Source organism: Galeopterus variegatus, unplaced genomic scaffold (genome assembly GCF_000696425.1).
Source record: "Galeopterus variegatus unplaced genomic scaffold, G_variegatus-3.0.2 Scaffold13, whole genome shotgun sequence".
Taxonomy (NCBI): domain Eukaryota; kingdom Metazoa; phylum Chordata; class Mammalia; order Dermoptera; family Cynocephalidae; genus Galeopterus; species Galeopterus variegatus.
This window is the reverse complement of record NW_007726124.1, coordinates 202,570-222,124: the sequence shown is the minus strand read 5'-3', so window position 1 is coordinate 222,124 and position 19,555 is coordinate 202,570. Positions and strand designations below refer to the sequence as shown.

The 19,555-nt window shown below is 40.6% G+C and overlaps 1 protein-coding gene across 1 annotated transcript in view; it reads left to right on the top strand.

Annotated features, from left to right (window-relative positions):
- Positions 1–19,555, top strand: part of LOC103610293 (calmodulin-lysine N-methyltransferase) — a 69,126-nt gene that overhangs the window by 36,969 nt on the left and 12,602 nt on the right. The window contains exons 6-7 of the mRNA XM_008594516.1: positions 4,754–4,828; positions 13,397–13,460. Coding sequence (XP_008592738.1) covers positions 4,754–4,828; positions 13,397–13,460 — 139 coding nt within the window. The remainder of the gene's footprint in view (positions 1–4,753; positions 4,829–13,396; positions 13,461–19,555) is intronic.

The window sequence follows — 19,555 nt, the reverse complement described above, 5'->3', positions numbered from 1 at the left end:
TGTGTGTGTGTGTGTGTGTGTGTGTGTGTATTATAAACTTCAGGTATGTATATATCCTTTATTACCCCCTTAGTATCTATAGAATCTGTGGTGATGCCACCTCTCCCATTTATGATATTGATGATTTATGTCTTCTCTCTTTTTTTCCTGATTAGTCTGACTACAGTTTATCAATGGATCTCAAAGAACCATTGTTTGGCTTCAGTGATTTTTCTTTATTCTTTTTCTGTTTTCCATTTTATTCATTTCTGCTCTAATCTTTCTTACTTCCTTTCCTCTGGTTATGTTGGGATTAACTTACTCTTTTTCTTGCCTATTTATCTAGAAACTGAGTTCACTGATTTGAGCTTTCTTTTTTCCAATATAGACACTTAGTGCTATTAATTTCCTTCTGAATATGGCTTTAGTGGCATCCCATAAATTTTGATATGTTGTATTTTCATTTTCGTTTGATTCAAAATACTTTTTAATTTCTGTTTTGATTTCTTCTTTGGACCCTAGGTTATTTTGAAATATATTATTTATTTTCCAAATATTTGATGATTTTACAAAGAATATTGATTTCTAATTTAATTCCATGTGGTCAGATGAAAGCAGTAGAGATAGAGAGAGTGGTTGGATTTTGATATATTTCAAAGGTAGAACTAACTGCATATCTGGCATATTTAATGTGGGATGTGAAAGAAGGAGACAGGGATATTTTCAAGGTTTTTGGCCTGAGCAACTGGAAAGGTGGACTTACCATTAATGAGATTTAAAAAAAAAAAATACTGAATGAAGTGAATTTGGGGAAAGATGATCAGGAACTCAAATGTGACATGTTAAGTTTGAGATGTCTACTAGATATCCAAGTGGAAATGTTAAAGTAGGAAGTTGGCTCTATGAATCTGTAGTTTGTGGGAGAGGTTTAGTCTGGAAAGTCAAATAAGATGAAGACTAAGAACTCACCTGAATTTAGCAATGTACATACTTTTGGTGAGTTTGACAATAGCATTTTTGCTGGAATGATCGGCACAAAAGCCTGATTGGAGTGGATTTAAGAGAGAATAGGAGGAGAAGAACTGGAAACAGAATTTAACAAATGTTTCAAGGAGTTTTGCTGCAAAGGCGGAATAGTGAAATGGAGCAATAACTGGAGGGGAAGGTGGCCTCAAGAGAGAATGTTTGACAAAGGGGGAGATAACTGCATGTTTGAATACTGATGGGAATAATCTAGAGAGAGGAAAGAGCTGATAATATAGGAAGTAATTGCTAGAGCTGTGTTCTAGAATAGATGAAAGGAGAGGGAGCTAGTGTATAAGAGAAGGCACTGGCTGTATGATTATGTAGGAGTATGGATAGATCATCTATAATGTAGGCAGGAAGGCAGACTATGTATGTGCAGATGCTGTTAGGAGCATAAGTCTGATGGTGGAAGTTTATGGAAGTTCTCATCTGATTGCTGCAATTTTGACAGTAAAGTAGGAAGCAAGGTCATCAGCTGAAAGTGAGGATGAGGGAGGTAGAGTTAGAATTTTGAAAAGAGAGAAGGTGCGAAATAATGAATAAGGAGAGTGGGAGAGTAAATGGACAAAGAAAATGTAAGTATAACTGCTCAACATCATTAAGAATCTACTTAAGATTCATGATCATGAATTCAAGGCAAGTCCAGTAAGGATGCTTGGGTGCTGCCTCTAGCCACGTTCAGGTGCACAGGTGTAGTCATGGATCAGGCAGATTCAACAAAAGTGAAGTAAGTGGGGGACAAGGGACTTGAGGGTATGCAAGGGAGTAATTAAAATAGTTAGCTATGGAATTTAAATTGGGCAAGAAAGGAAGATAAACATTAGGGAAGAGGGACTGTGACATGGTGATAGGATCAGCGGATCGTAGACCAGTGAGAATGAACAAGGGTTGTGATCAGAGTACCTTCTAGGAATGAGCTGTGAACGATAGGAGGGGATGGTCAGGAGTGGGTGGGGTTGCAGTTATTGGTAAAGACAAGGTCTAGAGGAGTGCTACTCAATGAATAGGCCCTGGATTGGTGACAGTCTGTGAAGTGTCTCTTACTGACCTGCAATGAGGTAACTCCAGAAATTGAAAGTAAATGTTTAGAAAAACTGCTGCAACATCCACAAATATGACCAGTGGACTTGTATTTGGAATGCCTTTGTTTTTTAAATCTCATTTATCTATTAATTTGTTATTGTATTTTTCAAAAGTATTGGTCTGCAACAGATTGGAACAAACAAACAAAAATCTTCCCCACAAACAAAACTCCTTACCCACAGCTGAAGTGCTGCTCTCATGTGCATAACCACGCATCGGTGGGTCTCCCGAGGGCATCAGAAGGGAGGAGTTTGAAGGAACAGCTCCCTGAATAATGAACTCATCTCTAGTCTTCCAAGGGAGAAGGCTGCCTGATTGCACAATTCTGGGGACACCATTCTCATTGTATGTTATGTGAACAATTGACTTCAGATACAGAATGAATGGTGCTCTTAGAGTGTTCAAGGAGGTGGCCGTTGTTATCTCCATTTTACAGATCAGAAAACAAACTCGCAGAGGTTAAATAATTGCCAAGCATCATACAGCTACTAAGGACAGGAACCAAGATTTGAACCTGGGTGTGTCTGTTATATCAAAGCTGAACTCTGTCCACAGCCCTCTCTCTCTCTCTCACATGCTTATAGTTATAGGGACAGTGTAGCCGTAAACCTCATGAGAGTGGGGGAAAAGGCCTTCTGGAAATGTGTTGTGGTCCATGTGACCAAGCCGGGCATTTCAATTTCTTGTAGAGTCACGACTTGTTATGGGGCTGTTGTAATCCATGGCTAGTCACTGTCCAGACCCCTGTGTTTCCCGTGTCTTTGTAGAACCAAGAGGCTGAAGCACCTCAGGATTCCAATATCCAATATCACCACAGGATTTCCTGCTGTTTTTGTCCTTGTGCTTTAGTGATTACATGTGTATTAAAAGCATCTTCCAAATAGTTGTTTGTGGAATAGTAAGATTATGAGTAATTTTAATACTTTTCTTTTTTTCTCAAAATTCGTGTGATGGATACATTACTTTCATAATCTGAGAAAGAACTTCTATGATCTCAAGTGGAGATCTATACTGAAACCCTCTTGTTCATGTAGAAGCTCTGTAAGACTCTTGGGTCTCTTACGAGGGCTGTGCAGGTCCACTCTCCCACTGAGCCTGAGTCCCAGATGTACTGGAAACTTCAGCCTTTCCGGAATAGTAGTATTGGTTGTTTCCCACTTTCCCCAGGTGCAGGGAGTTTACGAGGAATCCCAAAACAAAGTAAGCGTTAGTCTCGTAGGGGTTTCCTGGTTTCCTTCATTTCTTGGCTCTCCAGTGGGCCTAGGCAAGTACAACAAAAAGAGGGTTAATTTATAAAGATCATCCCTTTGACACAAGATCTGTGAACACTGAGGTAAGCCACTTCTTCTGGAAAGCCCTCCCTGGTGCTCCAAATCTGTACACTTATACCACACATAGACACGGCATGGGAATTACGGGTTTACGTGTGTGGATGGCTCACTATGCTGCCTCTGTGAAGGCACGGCCTGTGCACAGCACAGGGCCTGACACATGGTAAGTAGTAAAAATGAATCAAATGCATCAATGACAGCTGACACTCGGCCTGTATAGGTATTTTTGTGGTGACGTATTTAATTTTTTCTGCCTTAAGAAATTCACTAGCATTGATGTATGTTAATGTATATGAAAAGAACTTTTGGACTGACTAGAAAAGACTTATTTTTATATTGAAATACATGACTTTCATCCAGGGAAGATATAGAAGAAATAAAGAATCCACCAAAATAAGCAAATATATCTGGACAGGATAGGATATGATCACTCAGTTTAGCTCTAACAAATCAAAATATCAAGGAGAATTTTACTTTAAAAAAAATAGTACTGCAAATCACAGTTTTGGTGTTGTGGAGAGAAGAATCATTAAAATACTTTAATATGGTAAAATGCTAATCATCACAGCTGTTAGTTGAGAGTAACTTAAAACCTTTGGTTGGCTTCATAAGCATAACTAGAGTTTTCAAATGCATGTTATTAATTATTATTATTCATGTGGGGTTAAAACCTTATCCTCTTTTGAAGATTGTCAGTATGGCTGAATTTTAAAATATGCCTAAAAACTGAGAACTACCAAATGGAAGCTTGCTATTCTTTTCTCCCATCTCGCCAAATTGCTCATTTCATCACTAAAAAATGCAACTGACATGCTGGGCAGGCCAGCTATACAGTAAGGTACCAAATGGAAGCTTGCTATTCTTTTCTCCCATCTCGCCAAATTGCTCATTTCATCACTAAGAAATGCAACTGATATGCTGGGCAGGCCAGCTATACAGTAAGGCTCACATCGTTTAGTTTCATAAATTTGTATTCCAGTCAGATGGGGAATGCTTCGATTTCAATATGTACCTCATTGATATTAAGGGCCTAGAATCATTCTAATGACTATGGTAAAGATAAGGTATTTCTCCCTACTTTGTCTACAAAAACCTTGAGAAACTAGCAAAAGCTTAACTTTGATATTTAAATAGACAATTCTTCCTCTTATAGGTTTGAAGACTAAATAAAATATAGAAGACAGTTACATATCTAGTTTTTTTATTATACCTTTTGAAATAATTTGTATATACCTTTTAGTAATTTCAAGTGCCACAAAAAATAACGTTAATAGCTCAAAATCAAAAGTTAAAAAAAACCTCAGTATAATTTTTAAAATCTTTTTCTCCTCAAGCGTTTTACGATGGGATAATGAGACAGATGTCTCTCAACTGGAAGGACATTTTGACATTGTTATGTGTGCTGACTGGTAAGTACATAAAAATCATAAAACTCCAGTTAGAAAAAATAGCTTTGCTGGGGTAATTGGGCTGTGCTGCTTTGCTGACGGCTAAGCAAAGTCAACAAATGAAGCACAAAGCCACCTTAACCTCAACAAATTAATATTCATCTCCATGTGACAGTTATAAGGTAGTCTTCTATCACACAGTAACTTCTACCACATTATTTCCCAAAGATTGATTTTGAGAAGCATTTCCATTTTCTGGAATTGCCTCTGTTTCATGCTTGACGTATCAGTAAATGGACGACTTAGGCAAATTGCAAATAATTATGGCTCAGAGAGGAATAGTCTGGAGAAAAAGGAGTTTATCAACACAAACAGCTCAATTAGCTTACTTCTTAGGAGAGATCTGACTATTGATATAAAGGAATATATATGTGTACACACATGTATACTGTCCAAATAAACATCTGTGGAATATCTTTGGGGAAATAGCTTTTCTCAAAATGTATATTTGCTATCATATTTTCAATGTGTTCGATTATGACATTCAATTATACATAAAACAAAAATTATAAAATAATATTTTATTCTTATGCAAATTATAACATTAAAATCTGTCAGGTGCCTGCTTTTTAAAAATAATTTACATTAGATGTTTTGTCTTCTCTTTTGGGCCTAATCTACTTATTTGTTAATGAAAGCCTGATCCTAAGTTACAGGATAAATATGTGTCAGACCATAATAATTATTTCAACTAGTCTTATGTATTTTTTAATGCAATTTGAATAATTATTTTAGCATATGGGAAGCATTGAAATTCACAAGTATTTTTTCTGTTAAGAGTAAGACCTTATTTTATCATGATGTTTATTATGACACTTTAGATTTGAAAACACAAGTTCAGATTCTGAAGAAGTTCTATTATATTATATGCCTAATTATAAGATCCAGAATCCAGAGAAAACTTTCCCTAGAGGAGAGTTGAATGAAATTTTCAGGAAGTAGGTTTATTATTATTATTATTATTTTAATACAATTTTCAGTGGGTAACTTTTCTACTGAAGTCAATGGAATTAGATTTGCTGTTTTTTTCTTCTGAAAAATACTTCTCAATGAAAAATAAATGTTTTGTGCTACTTTTAGCTGAGACTTTATAGTTTTTCATGGCCCTTTTAGTCTCTTAGCACCCAACTTCAGAAAACCTTGTTCCAAAAATGAGAGAAACCTAGATTTCTGACTAATCATTGATAATGTGCCTCAATGCCACATCCCTCATCTAATCAAAAATAAGGAGCTAAAACCTCACCGTATGATTTGAGCAAGTAATTTAGTAAATGCCTTTCCTCGCCAAATATGAGAAAGGATCCTCCAGGTTCCATTGCACAGATGAAGATAATGCTGGCAGGATTAGATCAGATTAAGCATGAAAGTCAGCTCAGAGAGCAGCAGCAAGAGGGAGGGGGCAGCATCTTCTTGAAGGTTTAGACGAGGGTCACACACGGATGAGCTCGATTATGTGGGGAAAGGCAGGTCTGGCCAAGAGATTTAGAGTTAAAATTGTCCTTCCCACAAATATCAAAACAGCCTGGCTTTGTCATACCTTGTGTTATGGACACTCACACCATGTCATCCTATTTGTACCAGAGAGACAAGCAGAGGAAGTAAGATTTAAGCTCTTTTCTGATTAATGTTCTCAGTTAGGTTAAAAATAGCCACACAACATGTTTGAAAAATAGTCTTTTTTTCCCTGGCCAACAACAGGGTCACATATAACTGATATACATAATGCATATTCAGTTTAAGGCTTTCATTACAAATACAAAACATAATACAATATTATATGTACACACACACACGCATCTAGTAGCTATGTGAGAATTTATGGATTCAAATGAACGAAATACACAAAGCTTCATTTTATAAATGGCTTTTCTATGCATAAATTGTTGTTAAGGTTTTTTTTGCTCCTGGTGTTGTAAGTGCCAGAACGTCAGCCTGTTTATAATTTCCCGTTTGTAAATGTGAAACATTAAGCTACTCCCACTGCAGTGCTGATATTTTTCCAAAAGAAATGCTTTGGTAATGGTCTGTCTTCATATTCACAGGGATGATAAGCTGCTTAGAAACTTAGAATGTATAGTAATGTTTATAATATGCACATTGTATATATAGTGGTGAAGCTCAGGATTCCATGAGTTCTTTACGTCCTGCTGGTTCGGTGTTTCTCTCTAAGAGTTATTACATGGATGCTGCTGCTAGGGGCATTGTATATATAGTGGTGAAGCTCAGGATTCCATGAGTTCTTTACGTCCTGCTGGTTCGGTGTTCTCTCTAAGAGTTATTACATGGATGCTGCTGCTAGGGGCACGCAGGCAGGCAGACCATGCTGCATTTTTTTAGAATGTCACAGAGGAGGAAAAGAAATCTCTCTGAGATGCTACCTCCAAGATGAAACCTGAAATACTCAGTGCCAGAAAGAGGTGCCACACATAAATAGATCACAATAAGTCTCACACCATCCTTCAGTCATTGTCAGTCAATGAGATCTGGATTAGGCCACAGGAATATGAAGCAAGAGTCGAGTTCAAATATTAGGTACATGGATTAAATTCTTAGTGAAGCATTTCCAGCAAGGGTGGCATTGTCTGATTCCCTGAATAGCTAACCAGTGGTACTGCTTGATGCCATTTACATGAAAACAAGCTCTATTCACAAACCTATTCCAAACCTACATTGTGATTCAAGTAAAATGCACATGATTACAACAAGCAGTGATATGTTTATGTTCTTAAATCATTCATATATTCATATATTTACATTCAAACATTCATAAACCTGTGGGCAGTGGGGGAAATAACTTATTTCCTAGAAAAGACAGTCTCTTAGTTTACATCTAAATTTAGAAGCTCACCTTGATTATAAAATCAAGAGGCAAACTGTGAAAGCTAGTCATTATTTCACCATTCGGCATTTTTGACAATGAAAAATAGCTTCATGGTTCAGCAATTCCTAAATAACTTGTAAAATGTCAACTTTGAAATAAACAGAAGGAAAAATCAAGGTACAGCCACACCTGCAAAAGGATGCTGTTGACAAACATCAAAATATTAGAATATTTAACCACAGGTGTAGAAAAAAAATCCTGCCTATTAAGTCCCACAGTTGACTTGTTTAATGTTGAGTTTAATATAAGGATTCTTTTCTGCTGGAATGCAGTCCAGGCTGGTCCTTGCTGAGTTTAGAATAGCGAGTGATTGTTAATTTTAAGCCTGCCTTTCCAGACTCCTGTTCAATCACAGTATAATCTAAGGGTCTGGAAGTAAGATGTTTTTTATCCAATGAACGCTTTCATTCAGTGTTTGATGGCTCTCCAGTTTATTGTAGCTCTGCAAAAATAGAAATGACTCTGTACATTTGAATTCTCAAAAGGCTTGGAAAGCATATCTGAAATGCCACCCATCACCTGACCCATTGAGCTGGCTATGCAGGACAATGAGCACATCTTGTGCCCACAGCCCCAGATTTTGGAAAGAAATGGGACAAGGACATCTGCCTGTAGGACGCCCCTTGCTTGCTCTCTCACCATTTTTACACTGGCTGTGTCCTATAGATGGTTTCTTTTTTCCATCCTTTTCAATTTATACTAAATGATGAAAATGTTTAGTTTTTAAGGTGTTTTTGTGAAAATGTGTTTTTTTTTTCTCAAAATGGAAATACTGTAGGCTCTAGAATTTGTTTTCTTCCAGATGCTGTGATCATCACAGTCACAACTCACAGACCTTTACACATGAAAAGATCTTTAGCCCAAACATGGCCAGCCTTTTCACTTCATACCAAAGAAGACTCAGTCCCACAGAAAATACATGAATTGCCCAAGATCTCACAACGCATGGGGTAGAGCCAAGGGAGATCAGAATACAGCATCATTCTGAGCTCCCACAAAAATCAGTGGATAAATACTGAAAGAGGCCATTGCTCTGCTGAAGGTTAAATCTAAAACAGAGAAATTAAGTTAGCATATTTCACCTTGAAAATTACACAGGGGTCTTCCTTTCTGTGGATATCGACAGAAAGAAATTTCTCCTTGTTCTCTGAACTAATTGATTTCCCTATGAGAAGAATTACAGATGCTCTGTCCTCTGCATAAAATTCTGATTCTAAGGGAGGTGATGAAAATGGTCCAGCACCTTTCCTTTGCCGGAAAATCTGTGATTCAGATCAGTGGAACAAAGCCGGTGTGGAATCCGCGAGTGAATTATACAGAGGGGTGTGTGTGCGTGTGTGTTTTAATGGCCAAACTAGACTGCCAGTGTATTTTGATCAGTAACTGTGAAGGGAGAGTTAAAATGGTATCTCCATCCCCATCACTGACCCACTCAGCCTTTTTTAATAGATCCACTTAAGCTACTGCTGTTCTCTGAGCCCATTAGGACTTATTTAAGGGGTGAATTTTCAGGAGATTATATATCACTCTCACTAAAACACATTGAAATTGCTCGTATGACATACCCTACAAAGCGTTATAAATTCTGCACCAGAGCAAGGTAGAATCATGAGCTTGCTTGGAATAAAGACCTGTTAGAGAACTACAAGAATTACTTTTAGGAAATTTAATTTGGAGTGAGGAAGTAGACAACATTACCTTTCACGTAGCTGTGTTTGGAATGTGTGCTGTGCATGAAGCCTCATTTTCCAATGAGCTGTGATGTTAACGTCTCTGTCACCAATACCAACATTAAGTAGAAATAGCACTTTATAAGGGCATATTTTAAGCTCAGCTGTTAAGGTGCTGTTTATTCTTTTCTAACAATCTTACCGGCACATAGGATGCACAGGTATAACTGAGAGTGGGTCTTTGCTTAAATGCTGCATTTGCTAACCAGCCAGGTTTCCTATAGGCCTGAGTAACTGACAGAGATATTTTCCCACTGTGATAGTCATCTTTAAAACAAACAAACAAACAAAAAACAGAACCAGACTGCTTAATTATTAAAACTTAAAATATTATTACTTCACTAAAGAAAAGATATAGATTCCTGAAGAGCAAACTTTTTAAAAAAACTTAAGTTACAATTTGGTTCCTTTCTCATCAATCTTTAATGGTTATTAGTCACTGTTTAATATGACTTAATGGCAAATTTGTGGATTCTTTTTCCATTGAACCTATGGTGACCAAAGAAACCCAAGCACTGACTTCTTGGAAACTTCTCATAAACTTCACTCCTCGGTCTTCTTTCTCGAATGAAAGAATCATCAAATTGGAAGAGAACCTGGTCTGGTGAAACATACTTCCTAAATGTTGATTCATCCTTCCCACCACTAGTAAAGGCATGCATGCAACCTGTTTTAGGGTAATTAAAACTAACACCCTACATAAGGTTCTTAATTTCAAGGACTGTGATGATCTGCCAGTCAGTCAGCAAGTAAATATTTATTGAGCACTATCTATGTGTGTGCTGTGCTGGAACTAATGAAGCGTAAACTAATATGGAATGGGAGCTCTTGGACGATGAGGATTTTGTCTTATTCGTAGCTTATCCCCAGTGCCTAAAATAGTCCCTAGTATGTAGTAAGTGTTCAACAAATATTTGTCAACTAACATATATTTTTAGTTGGATGCCCACAACAGCCACACAGGTGGGCCTTTATCGACAAGGAAATTGAGGCCTCTCATGAAATGACTTGCCCAAAGTCACTTAGCGGAAAGGTCAAAGCCAGAGCTCTACTAGATCCTGAACCAAGCTCCTCCCTTGTTCCACACAGCAGCCCCTCTGAGCAAGGACAACAGCCCTCCTACTGATGGCTGATACTCACCTTAGCTCACAGAAGGATGAGGCAGGGCTCTTGAGTAGGTGGTACTTACTCATGCCATGTGAGGGGTGGGGAGACCAAAGGGACCCACCTGCAGCATTCGGAATGGGAGTAGGGGCCTCACTTAGGCCTCTCATGGGATGGCTGATGCACCAGGTTTCTGGGTGTTCTAGCTTAAGGTGTAAGGGACCCACTGCAGAAGGGGAAATCCAAGTTGTGAGTTAAACAGTTTTCCACATTGCCTTCCAGATAAATGCATTTGAAATTGTGTTATGGGTTAAGATGCCTTTCAAAAGTTATTCTGCTGTCCCTGCTTTTTAAAAAGACATCACTGTCAATTTTTATTAAGTAGAAGACAGTCCTTTTGTTTCTTATTTGCTTTGTAAAACCTCAACCTAGAAGTGGTGACTCTAAAACTGAAGATGTATGTCTCATACACTCCTTAAGCCATACACTGTGATAATGACCACCTACCTCTACAACACTTCACAGGAGTCAATCAGCCTTTCAGTCTCCTGTGTCCTCAGCTCTTTTCCACATGCTGTAGATGAGGCAAAGAAACACAAGAGATGTTCTCTGCCTTCAAGAAGTTTAGAGTTAGAGTCTAGGTGGGAGGGTAACTCTGGAGTACGGGAAACTGGGAGAGCCTCCAAATGCTCTCTTTGTGGTACTGAGCTTAGAAAATGAAGAGATCACTGTGGATGCAAGGAACCAGGAATGGCTTCCTAGACCAGCCTTGTCTAACTCCAGTCATCTGATGACCTACCTCTCTTGCATAACCTGTCACTGCTCAGGAGTAACTGGAATTAGATGTAAGAGATGTTATGGAGCAACGGCTCAGAGCACAGACCCTGAAGCCATACAGTGCAGATGTGAATCCCAGGCCTGCCAATTAGTAGCTATGTGACTCTGAACCTCTCTGTGCCTCAGTTTCCTTAGCTGTGAAATGTGGACTATAATAGTAATAATAACAACAATAGAAACTACCTCATAGGAATGATGTGAGGATTAAAGGAGCCTCTCCGTGAAAAGCTCATAGAAGGTATCTAGTACTCAGCTCAGTAAGTATTCACTTTTGTTATTAGAATTTGAGCCTGTCTCTGACATTTATATCTAATCTGTATGTACTTGTGTCTGGCTCACCTCTCATAAGGACAGGCACAGGACCCACCCTTCTTCTCCCTCATCTCTTTACTGCCTTTCAGTGCTGTATATACAGTTGGAATCCCATGACTCTGGCAACCAGACATTGTGGATATCCCGGACTGTTTAGATTTCAAAGGTTCAGGTGCATTTTTAGAGCTCCAAAGTTCATGTTTATCAGATCATGTACCCCAATATGGGGTTCAGAAAAAAGTGGTCCTCACCAAAGGATATCATTGGCAGACTCTAGCAGCTCTGCTTTCTCTGTCAGTGCTCAGGAGCCCTTCTCCAGAGGCCACATGACTCCCGTGGTGCTTGGCAGCCAGCTCTACCCTGTGTGCCTTCAGCACTGGATGCTTTCACCCCTCACACCTTAATTCTGCCTAGAAGAAATAAACTTGGCTTTAATAAACGTCCTAGGTGTCTTGGTCCATTTGTGCTGCTGTAATAGAATATCACAGACTGGGTAATGAGTAATTTATAAAGAACAGAAATTTATTTCTCACAGTTCTGAGGCTGGTAAGTCCAAGACCAAGGTGCCGGCAGGTTTGGTGTCTGGTGAGGGTCCAGTCTCTTCTTCCAACATTGTGCCTTGAATGCTGTGTCCTCCAAAGGGTAGAAACACTGTGTGCTCTTATATCAGAAGGCAGAAGAGCAAAAAGGGACTAACTCCCTACCTTCTAACACTGTTGCACTGGGGATTAACTTTCCAACACATGAATTTGGCGGACACATTAAGACTATAGCACCAGGTATGGCAAAGTTAACTAACTTGCCATTTACTGTCAAGTATCCCAAACATGGGAGTCTGGGACCTGCAAGTTTGGATAAAGTTTGGATAATGCAGCATTTAAGCAAAGACCCACTCTCAGTTATACCTGTGCATCCTATGTGCTGGTAAGATTGTTAGAAAAGAATAAACAAACTTATTTTGTCACAAACTTCCAAAATAAGGCCCAGTGAAGACAAGGTCAGACTGACCCAGCCAAAGGGGTGACAGTACAACAGAAGAAATTCTTAAAAGACCAAGAAGAAAAATGAGAAATCAGAGTGAATGAGGGAAAAAAATCAACATATAGGTCAAGGAAGAAAAATCCAGAGCTACTGTGGTCTCTGTGACATAGTGCCTAAGCCTGTTCTTTGTTTTTGGAGCTGTTCACTCCTAGATCACTGGTTGAGTTTAACCTCAGAACTGTTCCCAGTCATTAAAAATGATTGCTCCCGAGATCTGTGCCATGGTTTGGGTACAATAGGGCTGGCAGTTTGTTTTTGGAGGATGGAGGGCCCAGGTCTGCAGGAGACTAAGCTCCAAAAAGAGGAAGTGCTGAGAGTGCTTCATCTCAACCAGATGACTTCCCCAAATGGCAGTCTAGAAGTTGTCCCTTTAACATTAACACATGGCCCAGTCATGTGTGAATCTTGGCCCACTGCATGTTGATGACTTAGCTTTAGTTGGATAACACTGACCAAAATATCTCCACCCCCTCCCTCCCCCAGTGAGACACCTGAATGGAAGGAAACAATTTCTCTTTTTTACTGTTGGGTAAACATGTGCAATTAGCTTTGTACTTATCTCCATTAGTATTATTAGACTTGAAAACCCAGTTTAATCTGGATTCTACCTCTTCTCAATGTCAGCCTGTTTCTGGACCAGTACAGAGCCAGCCTTGTTGATGCAGTAAAGAGATTACTCCAGCCCAGGGTAAGTATGTTTCTATTTTCTCTGAACACTGGCTACAGAATAATTAGTCAGTGCACAAAGATGGAGAGAGTAATGGAATGGCAGGATTAATGTTATGTAATACTTTAATACTTATTATGTCCAACTTCAATTGGGTCTTCTGATCTATCAGATTCTTTCCTAATCATAACTAGGAAACTTCTTACCCTTGGCCTTCTGATAAAGAACACAGTGGGCAGTAAAATAAATGAAACTGCTTCAAAGATAGTGTGAGATTATTTTTATCAAAGAATTTCTTGAGTCTTTTCCTTTGATAACAATATCTTCATATTAAAGCAGACGTATGATATTGAAAGTTTTCTGTTGACTTCTGTCATTTCTAATCCCTTCAACGACAACCTTTGTCATTAGGTATTTATTTATTGCAAAAGAATACTTTTTTTATTTCTGTTTGAAGAAAAAGGACTTCAGATGAATCTGTATATTAAAAGTTCTTTACTTTTAAAGGAAGCCATTATTTACATATTATAAGCATTAGGTCACAATGAAGCCAAGCATGGCATAAAATGCTGTGCACATTTTTACATTTATATATCCATTTATGCCTGTGAGTAAATTACAGAGTTTGTATCCACTCTTATTTTGTTGGGCTGTTACTAAGCTAGGAGATCCTGCAGCCTAAACCAAGAGTTAATATACATGTATTTAAAGTAAAAAAACGAGTTTAGAGCTCATGCATTAAAAAAAAAATAGAAAAATTTAAAATAGGTTAATAATATTAATGTAGTCTAAGACAGGAACTCACATTATCTGAGTAGACTACTGTGTGTGTGTGTGTGTGTGTGTGTGTGTGTGTATGTATATGTTCTAAAGGTTTGTTTCTAAAGTCTTTTTTAAAAGAAGGCTTGCTCTAGCCTTCTGACTTCTGTGAGACTTACAGACTTGCCTTTTAATTTTTCTTTTATATCTTTTTCACACTGAAGTTTCCCAGAGCAATTTGATAATCATCCTTTGCCTTACACTATTGCTTTTTATTTTGCTATCTCTATATAGCTCAGAAACTTTAAATAGGCCTCTTGGAGGAGTAACCACAGCTTTGTAAGTGGTAATCAATTCAATTAAATTGTCTGCCTCAATTCCCCCTGTGAAGTGGGTAGTAGGTCGTGAGGCAAGGAAGGGGCATGTTGCAAGCTCTCAATGGCTGCTGCCACAGTTGAGGAAACAGCCCAAGTTGAGGGTGGAAGAAGGAATTTGGGGTCTCTTCATACCCCCATTAGCCTCGGTGATTCCTGTGAGCATTTGCAAGACCAGGATTTTCAGGAAGGGCAATGAGACTCTTGGATGTAAAGGACTTGATGAAAATGTATCATGTATAAATACAAGGCTGTCAAGGACTTCTGGATCCCACACTGCAAAACAGTACTTCGCTCATCACCAACATCCCGTCAAAGCCTATTGGTGGCAAATACTCCATTTGGCAGCAGATTTGCATGATTTACCTAGGATCTATTGTAAATCATGCAAATGATTTAGAGTAGAAAACTGTGCAAGCTGTGAATAGACCTAAACACAGATTGGACGGAATCTCCAGCTGCAATTCTATACCCTCTATTAAACCCTGACCCACGCTCCCTCCATCTGAAGTATGGCTCCACACAACAGCTCTCCTGGGTGAGGACAGCAGCCCTCACTGACAGCTCATACTCACCTGTAGCTCAGAAGAGGATGAGGTGGGGCCCCAAAGTAGGTGGTCCTTCCCCATGCTAGGTAAGGAATAGGCAGACAAAATCTGAGGGACCTACACCAACCTCCAGCATTCAAGTTAAGAGTAGGGGGCCTCACTTAGGCCCGGTGGAATGGCTGATACCCCAGGCTGCTGAGTATTCTAACCTGAAATGCAAGGGGCCCACCATCAGAGGGAAAATCCAAGCTGTGGAGGCCCATAGACATGATGAAATTATGACCCAGGAGCCTAGTCCCCACAGGGAGTTCTGGGGAGGTAGGGCACTTGCACTCCCTGGGCCTGCCCCCAGATGGACCCTAGAAGGGTCATGTGGACTTGGCAGTGAGCAGCAGTAGTTCCCTATCTGTGCTGGTAGGCTAGAAGGGTTCCCAAAGCATGAGGGTTACCAGAGGAAAAACTAGACAACTTCTTAGCTTTCAGGTCTGGCCACTCTGCTTCCAAAGGTCCTCCCCCTACTGAATGTACATGTCATGGCCCAAGACTGAGTAACATTCAAGGTTTTATTACATTACAGTTAGAGCTGGTTTTAATGTTCTCTTGAGCCCAGACAACTCCTCCATGTTTCTGTGGCCCACAAGCTGAAGATGCCACAAAAGGCCCACAAAGAAACAACATGGATCATTGAACTTTCAAAAGGAGAGAACAGAACTGAGGGTTACCAGAGGTGGGAAAGGGAGGGGGGGAGGCAGGGTAAGAGAGGAATTGGTAAAGGGCCACAAAAAATGGTTACATTGTATAATGTTGAATATACTAATTATCCTGATTTGAGCATTGCATATTGCACACAGGTATTGATTCAACTCTGTACCCCACAAATATGTACAATCAACTATGTTTCAATTAAGAAAAAAAAACAGAAAAGAAAAAAAAAAAGAAATAACATACAACATGGGAGCTGTCCTGGTGGATCCTCAGTTCTTGATGATTCCAGTGTGTGATAACAGCAAGTTCTCAGGGTAAAAACTACACTTCAGCCAGATGCTTCAGGTTCATACGATGGCCCCAGTTTCTGAAGGTAAAGTGTAGTGGCTGGAAAGAGTCAAAAAAATCTGCATACAAAACCTGGGTCTGCTCTTCCTAACTACCAGGCCTTTTTGCATCTGAGTTTCCTCACCTGTGAGAAGGCAGGGTTAATTTCTACCTTGTGGGCTGAAATAAAATATCTACATTTGTCAATGGGAGGTGCTCCATAATGAGAGCCGCTGCTTTTTAATTGCTGTTCCAGCTTGTCAATGTTAATACACGGAGACACTTGTTCAAAGGGACGCTGGCCTGGCTGACAGGAGGCCTGAGTTCCAGGCCCAGGTGAGCACTAACGGGCCCTGCAGCCACCTCTCTCACGCTGTTTTCTTCAATGAAGGTAAAGTGAGGGAGCTCACCCATGTTCTCATAGGGCTCTATCAGCCCTAAAATTCTAAGTCCTCCCTGCAGACAGAAGGTACGCCTGGACTCTGGAGGCAGAAAGTTTAGGCTCCAATCTGGGCTCTGCCACTGATGGAATTCATCTCTGGAAGCTCAGTTTCTCATCTGTAAAATGGGGACTGAACAAGCCAGTGCATTGTAACGCACATGACTGGCTCTGAATACCTATTCAAGATTAGCTCTTGCTACCTTGCAGAAGAAGTAGAGAGATTTTCTGACTGTGATGAATACAGAGTATAGGGGGCTGTTTCCAGGCATTTTCCTTGGAGAAATGCTGGTGAGCGGGGAAGACCATTTTTTTTTTGCCTGGACTTTGAGAATTGCTACATATAACTGGGCATGCTGCATCTCTCCTGCACATCTGTCCTGAATACCTGCAGCAGGCCCCCCACTGGTCCTAGGAGGATTGCATACCTGGATGAAGACCACTTTTTACTATAGTCAGCCCCCACGGAGTAGAGGGAGAGAGAGTACTACATTGGCAAGAACCAAATAATTGCAAGATGAAGGTTCAAGTGTCAAGCTGTGGGAAGAAATGAATTCTGCCATTTGGAGTGTGGTTGCTAGATTTCTAGCTTGAGCAAATCAGCTGTCTGGAATCAGAGGGTCCAGAAGCAAAGAGAGTAGATGGAGTGGGGGGGAGTTTCCCTGCTTCTCAGTTTTTATAATGGAGTCATGAATGAGGGGAAACAGGCCCCCAGAGAGAGCTTAGCCCCCAGGGTGGGCTCCTGGGTTGTCTCACAGGCAATGTCAAATCCCAGGGCTGAGGTTAGATCTTCAGCTGAATAGGCACCTGTGCCTGAAAAGTCATTATGGAAGCCCCAAATTTCAGCAGGGAATGTTTGTCACTTGTCCAAAATGGAAACTTTCCTTAACTAGCTGGTTTAGAGAAACTGTAAAGACAGTTGACTCCTGCCAGATTACTACAAGGGGCTCTCTAGCAAACTTCAGGTGGAAAGAATAGAATAGAAATTTAAAAGGAAGTCAGCAAATTTTACTCATTCCAAGAAGCGACCCACCCCCACCTTGTTCCCTCTTGTTTCCCTCTTGCTTCTTGTTGCTGATGATTGATAGGGTGACTCTCTGTCACTGTGCTCCTTAAAGTCTGTGACAACAGCAATGTCCAATATCAGAGGACTCAAATGTAATTTAAAATAGAGCCACAGCAGCCTACAAGTTGAACTTTAGTACAGAAATGACAAGAAACAAATTGTATCTCCTCATGTTCCTCTGAAATGGCTTTGGGTATTGGGGGGAGCCAAGCAAGCTCTGTAGGGTGAAGGCTGGGGACACAGTATTGACAGCTCTCCAGCTTGTTATCACTGCTAACCAATTCTCAAGAATTCAAAAATATCCCTGTGGAATTCATTTAACCTTCTTCAGGAGCTGACCACCAAATTCCTGGAGTCCTGCCGATATCTCAGGAGTGCTGTAAATGTAAATCATCGCCTCTCATTTGAGAGGAGCAATTTCTTTTTATTGATAGAGTTCCTCATCTTTTTTAATCACCTCTGCCCACATCTGCACAGACATCTGTTTTTGCTGGTTTCGGGGAAGTTGCCTTGTGTATGTGGGGTCAGTGTGGTGAGCTGAGATGGTGCGGAAGAACGCCTGGGTTCTTGCCTGCGTGCTGGGTCAGAGGCCCAGCAAATCCTCACCTGTTCTTGGTGAAAAGCTGTTCAGCTACACCTAGCTCACTCAGATGTAGGAGAGCTCTTGAAACATGGGGTGTAGCAATAGAGAGCCCCTGAATGGCTTTAAGACTCTCAGAGCAGGGGCCCAGCCCTAAGTTGTTCTTTTCCCAAGTCTGCCCAGGTGCTGACTCAGCAAGTACAGTACTGTGTGCTCAGCAGAGAATACCAAGACAGGGGGTAGATCTCCCTCTGCAATGAATTTATCATCTGGTTGCAGAGATGAAACACACACACAGGTGGAACTATAGTGGACAGTGCAAAATACAGCCTGGTGCTATTTCTATTTGGTTGGCAAATCTTTCTAGTTTAATAGAAAGTGAGATACTGAAGGGTTTGGACTGTCCTGACTCAAAGACCATTTATTGAGCAACTACTGTCTCCTTGACACTGTGCTGTGGACTGTGGGTTAGGGATATAACTGTGAATAAGAAGCATTGTGAGAATCTCATCGTTTAGCAGGACAGGTTAATACATGAGCTATCAGGAATCACAATGCAATGTGATATTAGGTAAAGAGGCACTATGAAAGAGGTGCCATGCGGAAGCACTGGGGGGGACTCACTGCCTGAGGAGTGTTTCCCTAGAAGTGGTGGTATTTGACTTCAGTCTTAAATAGTAAGCAGAGCTTTCTGAGCCTAAGAAGGGACAAGAAGGTAGCATCCCTGGTAGAGGGCACAGTGCTCACATGTGTGGAGTATGAAAAGGCCTGGTGTGTTTTGGGATCAACAAGAAGTTTGCTCTGGCTGGAGTATAAGAGTCCCTGTGTGGTTTTGGAGAGGGCAGGAGATGAAGTTAAAGAGTTAGTTTGTGGTACCGTTTTATGAAAGTCCAAGAACGCTATGATGAAGAGACTGGGATTTATCATATGGGTAATAGAGAGCCATTGAAGATTTTTGAGTAGTGGTGAGGTCAGATGTGGATTCTAGAAAGATCACTCTGGCCACAGCATAAAGTCTGGATTGGAGTAAGGGAGAGCTTGAAAGCAGCGAGGCTCCTCAGATGTTCAGCGTGGACCATCTTCTACCTGGACTCATCCATATAAGAGCTAGTGAAGGGTCGGCCCAGTGGCGCACTGGATAGTGCGCCGCTTGGGAAGCGCGGCGGCGCTCCCGTCCGAGGGTTCGGATCCCACATACAGACCGGCTCCCGCTCACTGGCTGAGCGAGGCGCGGGAGCAACACCGAGGCTTGCGATCCCGTTGCCGGTCCCCGGTCCGGTACGGGGGCAACACTGAGGGTTGCGATCCGTTGCCGGAC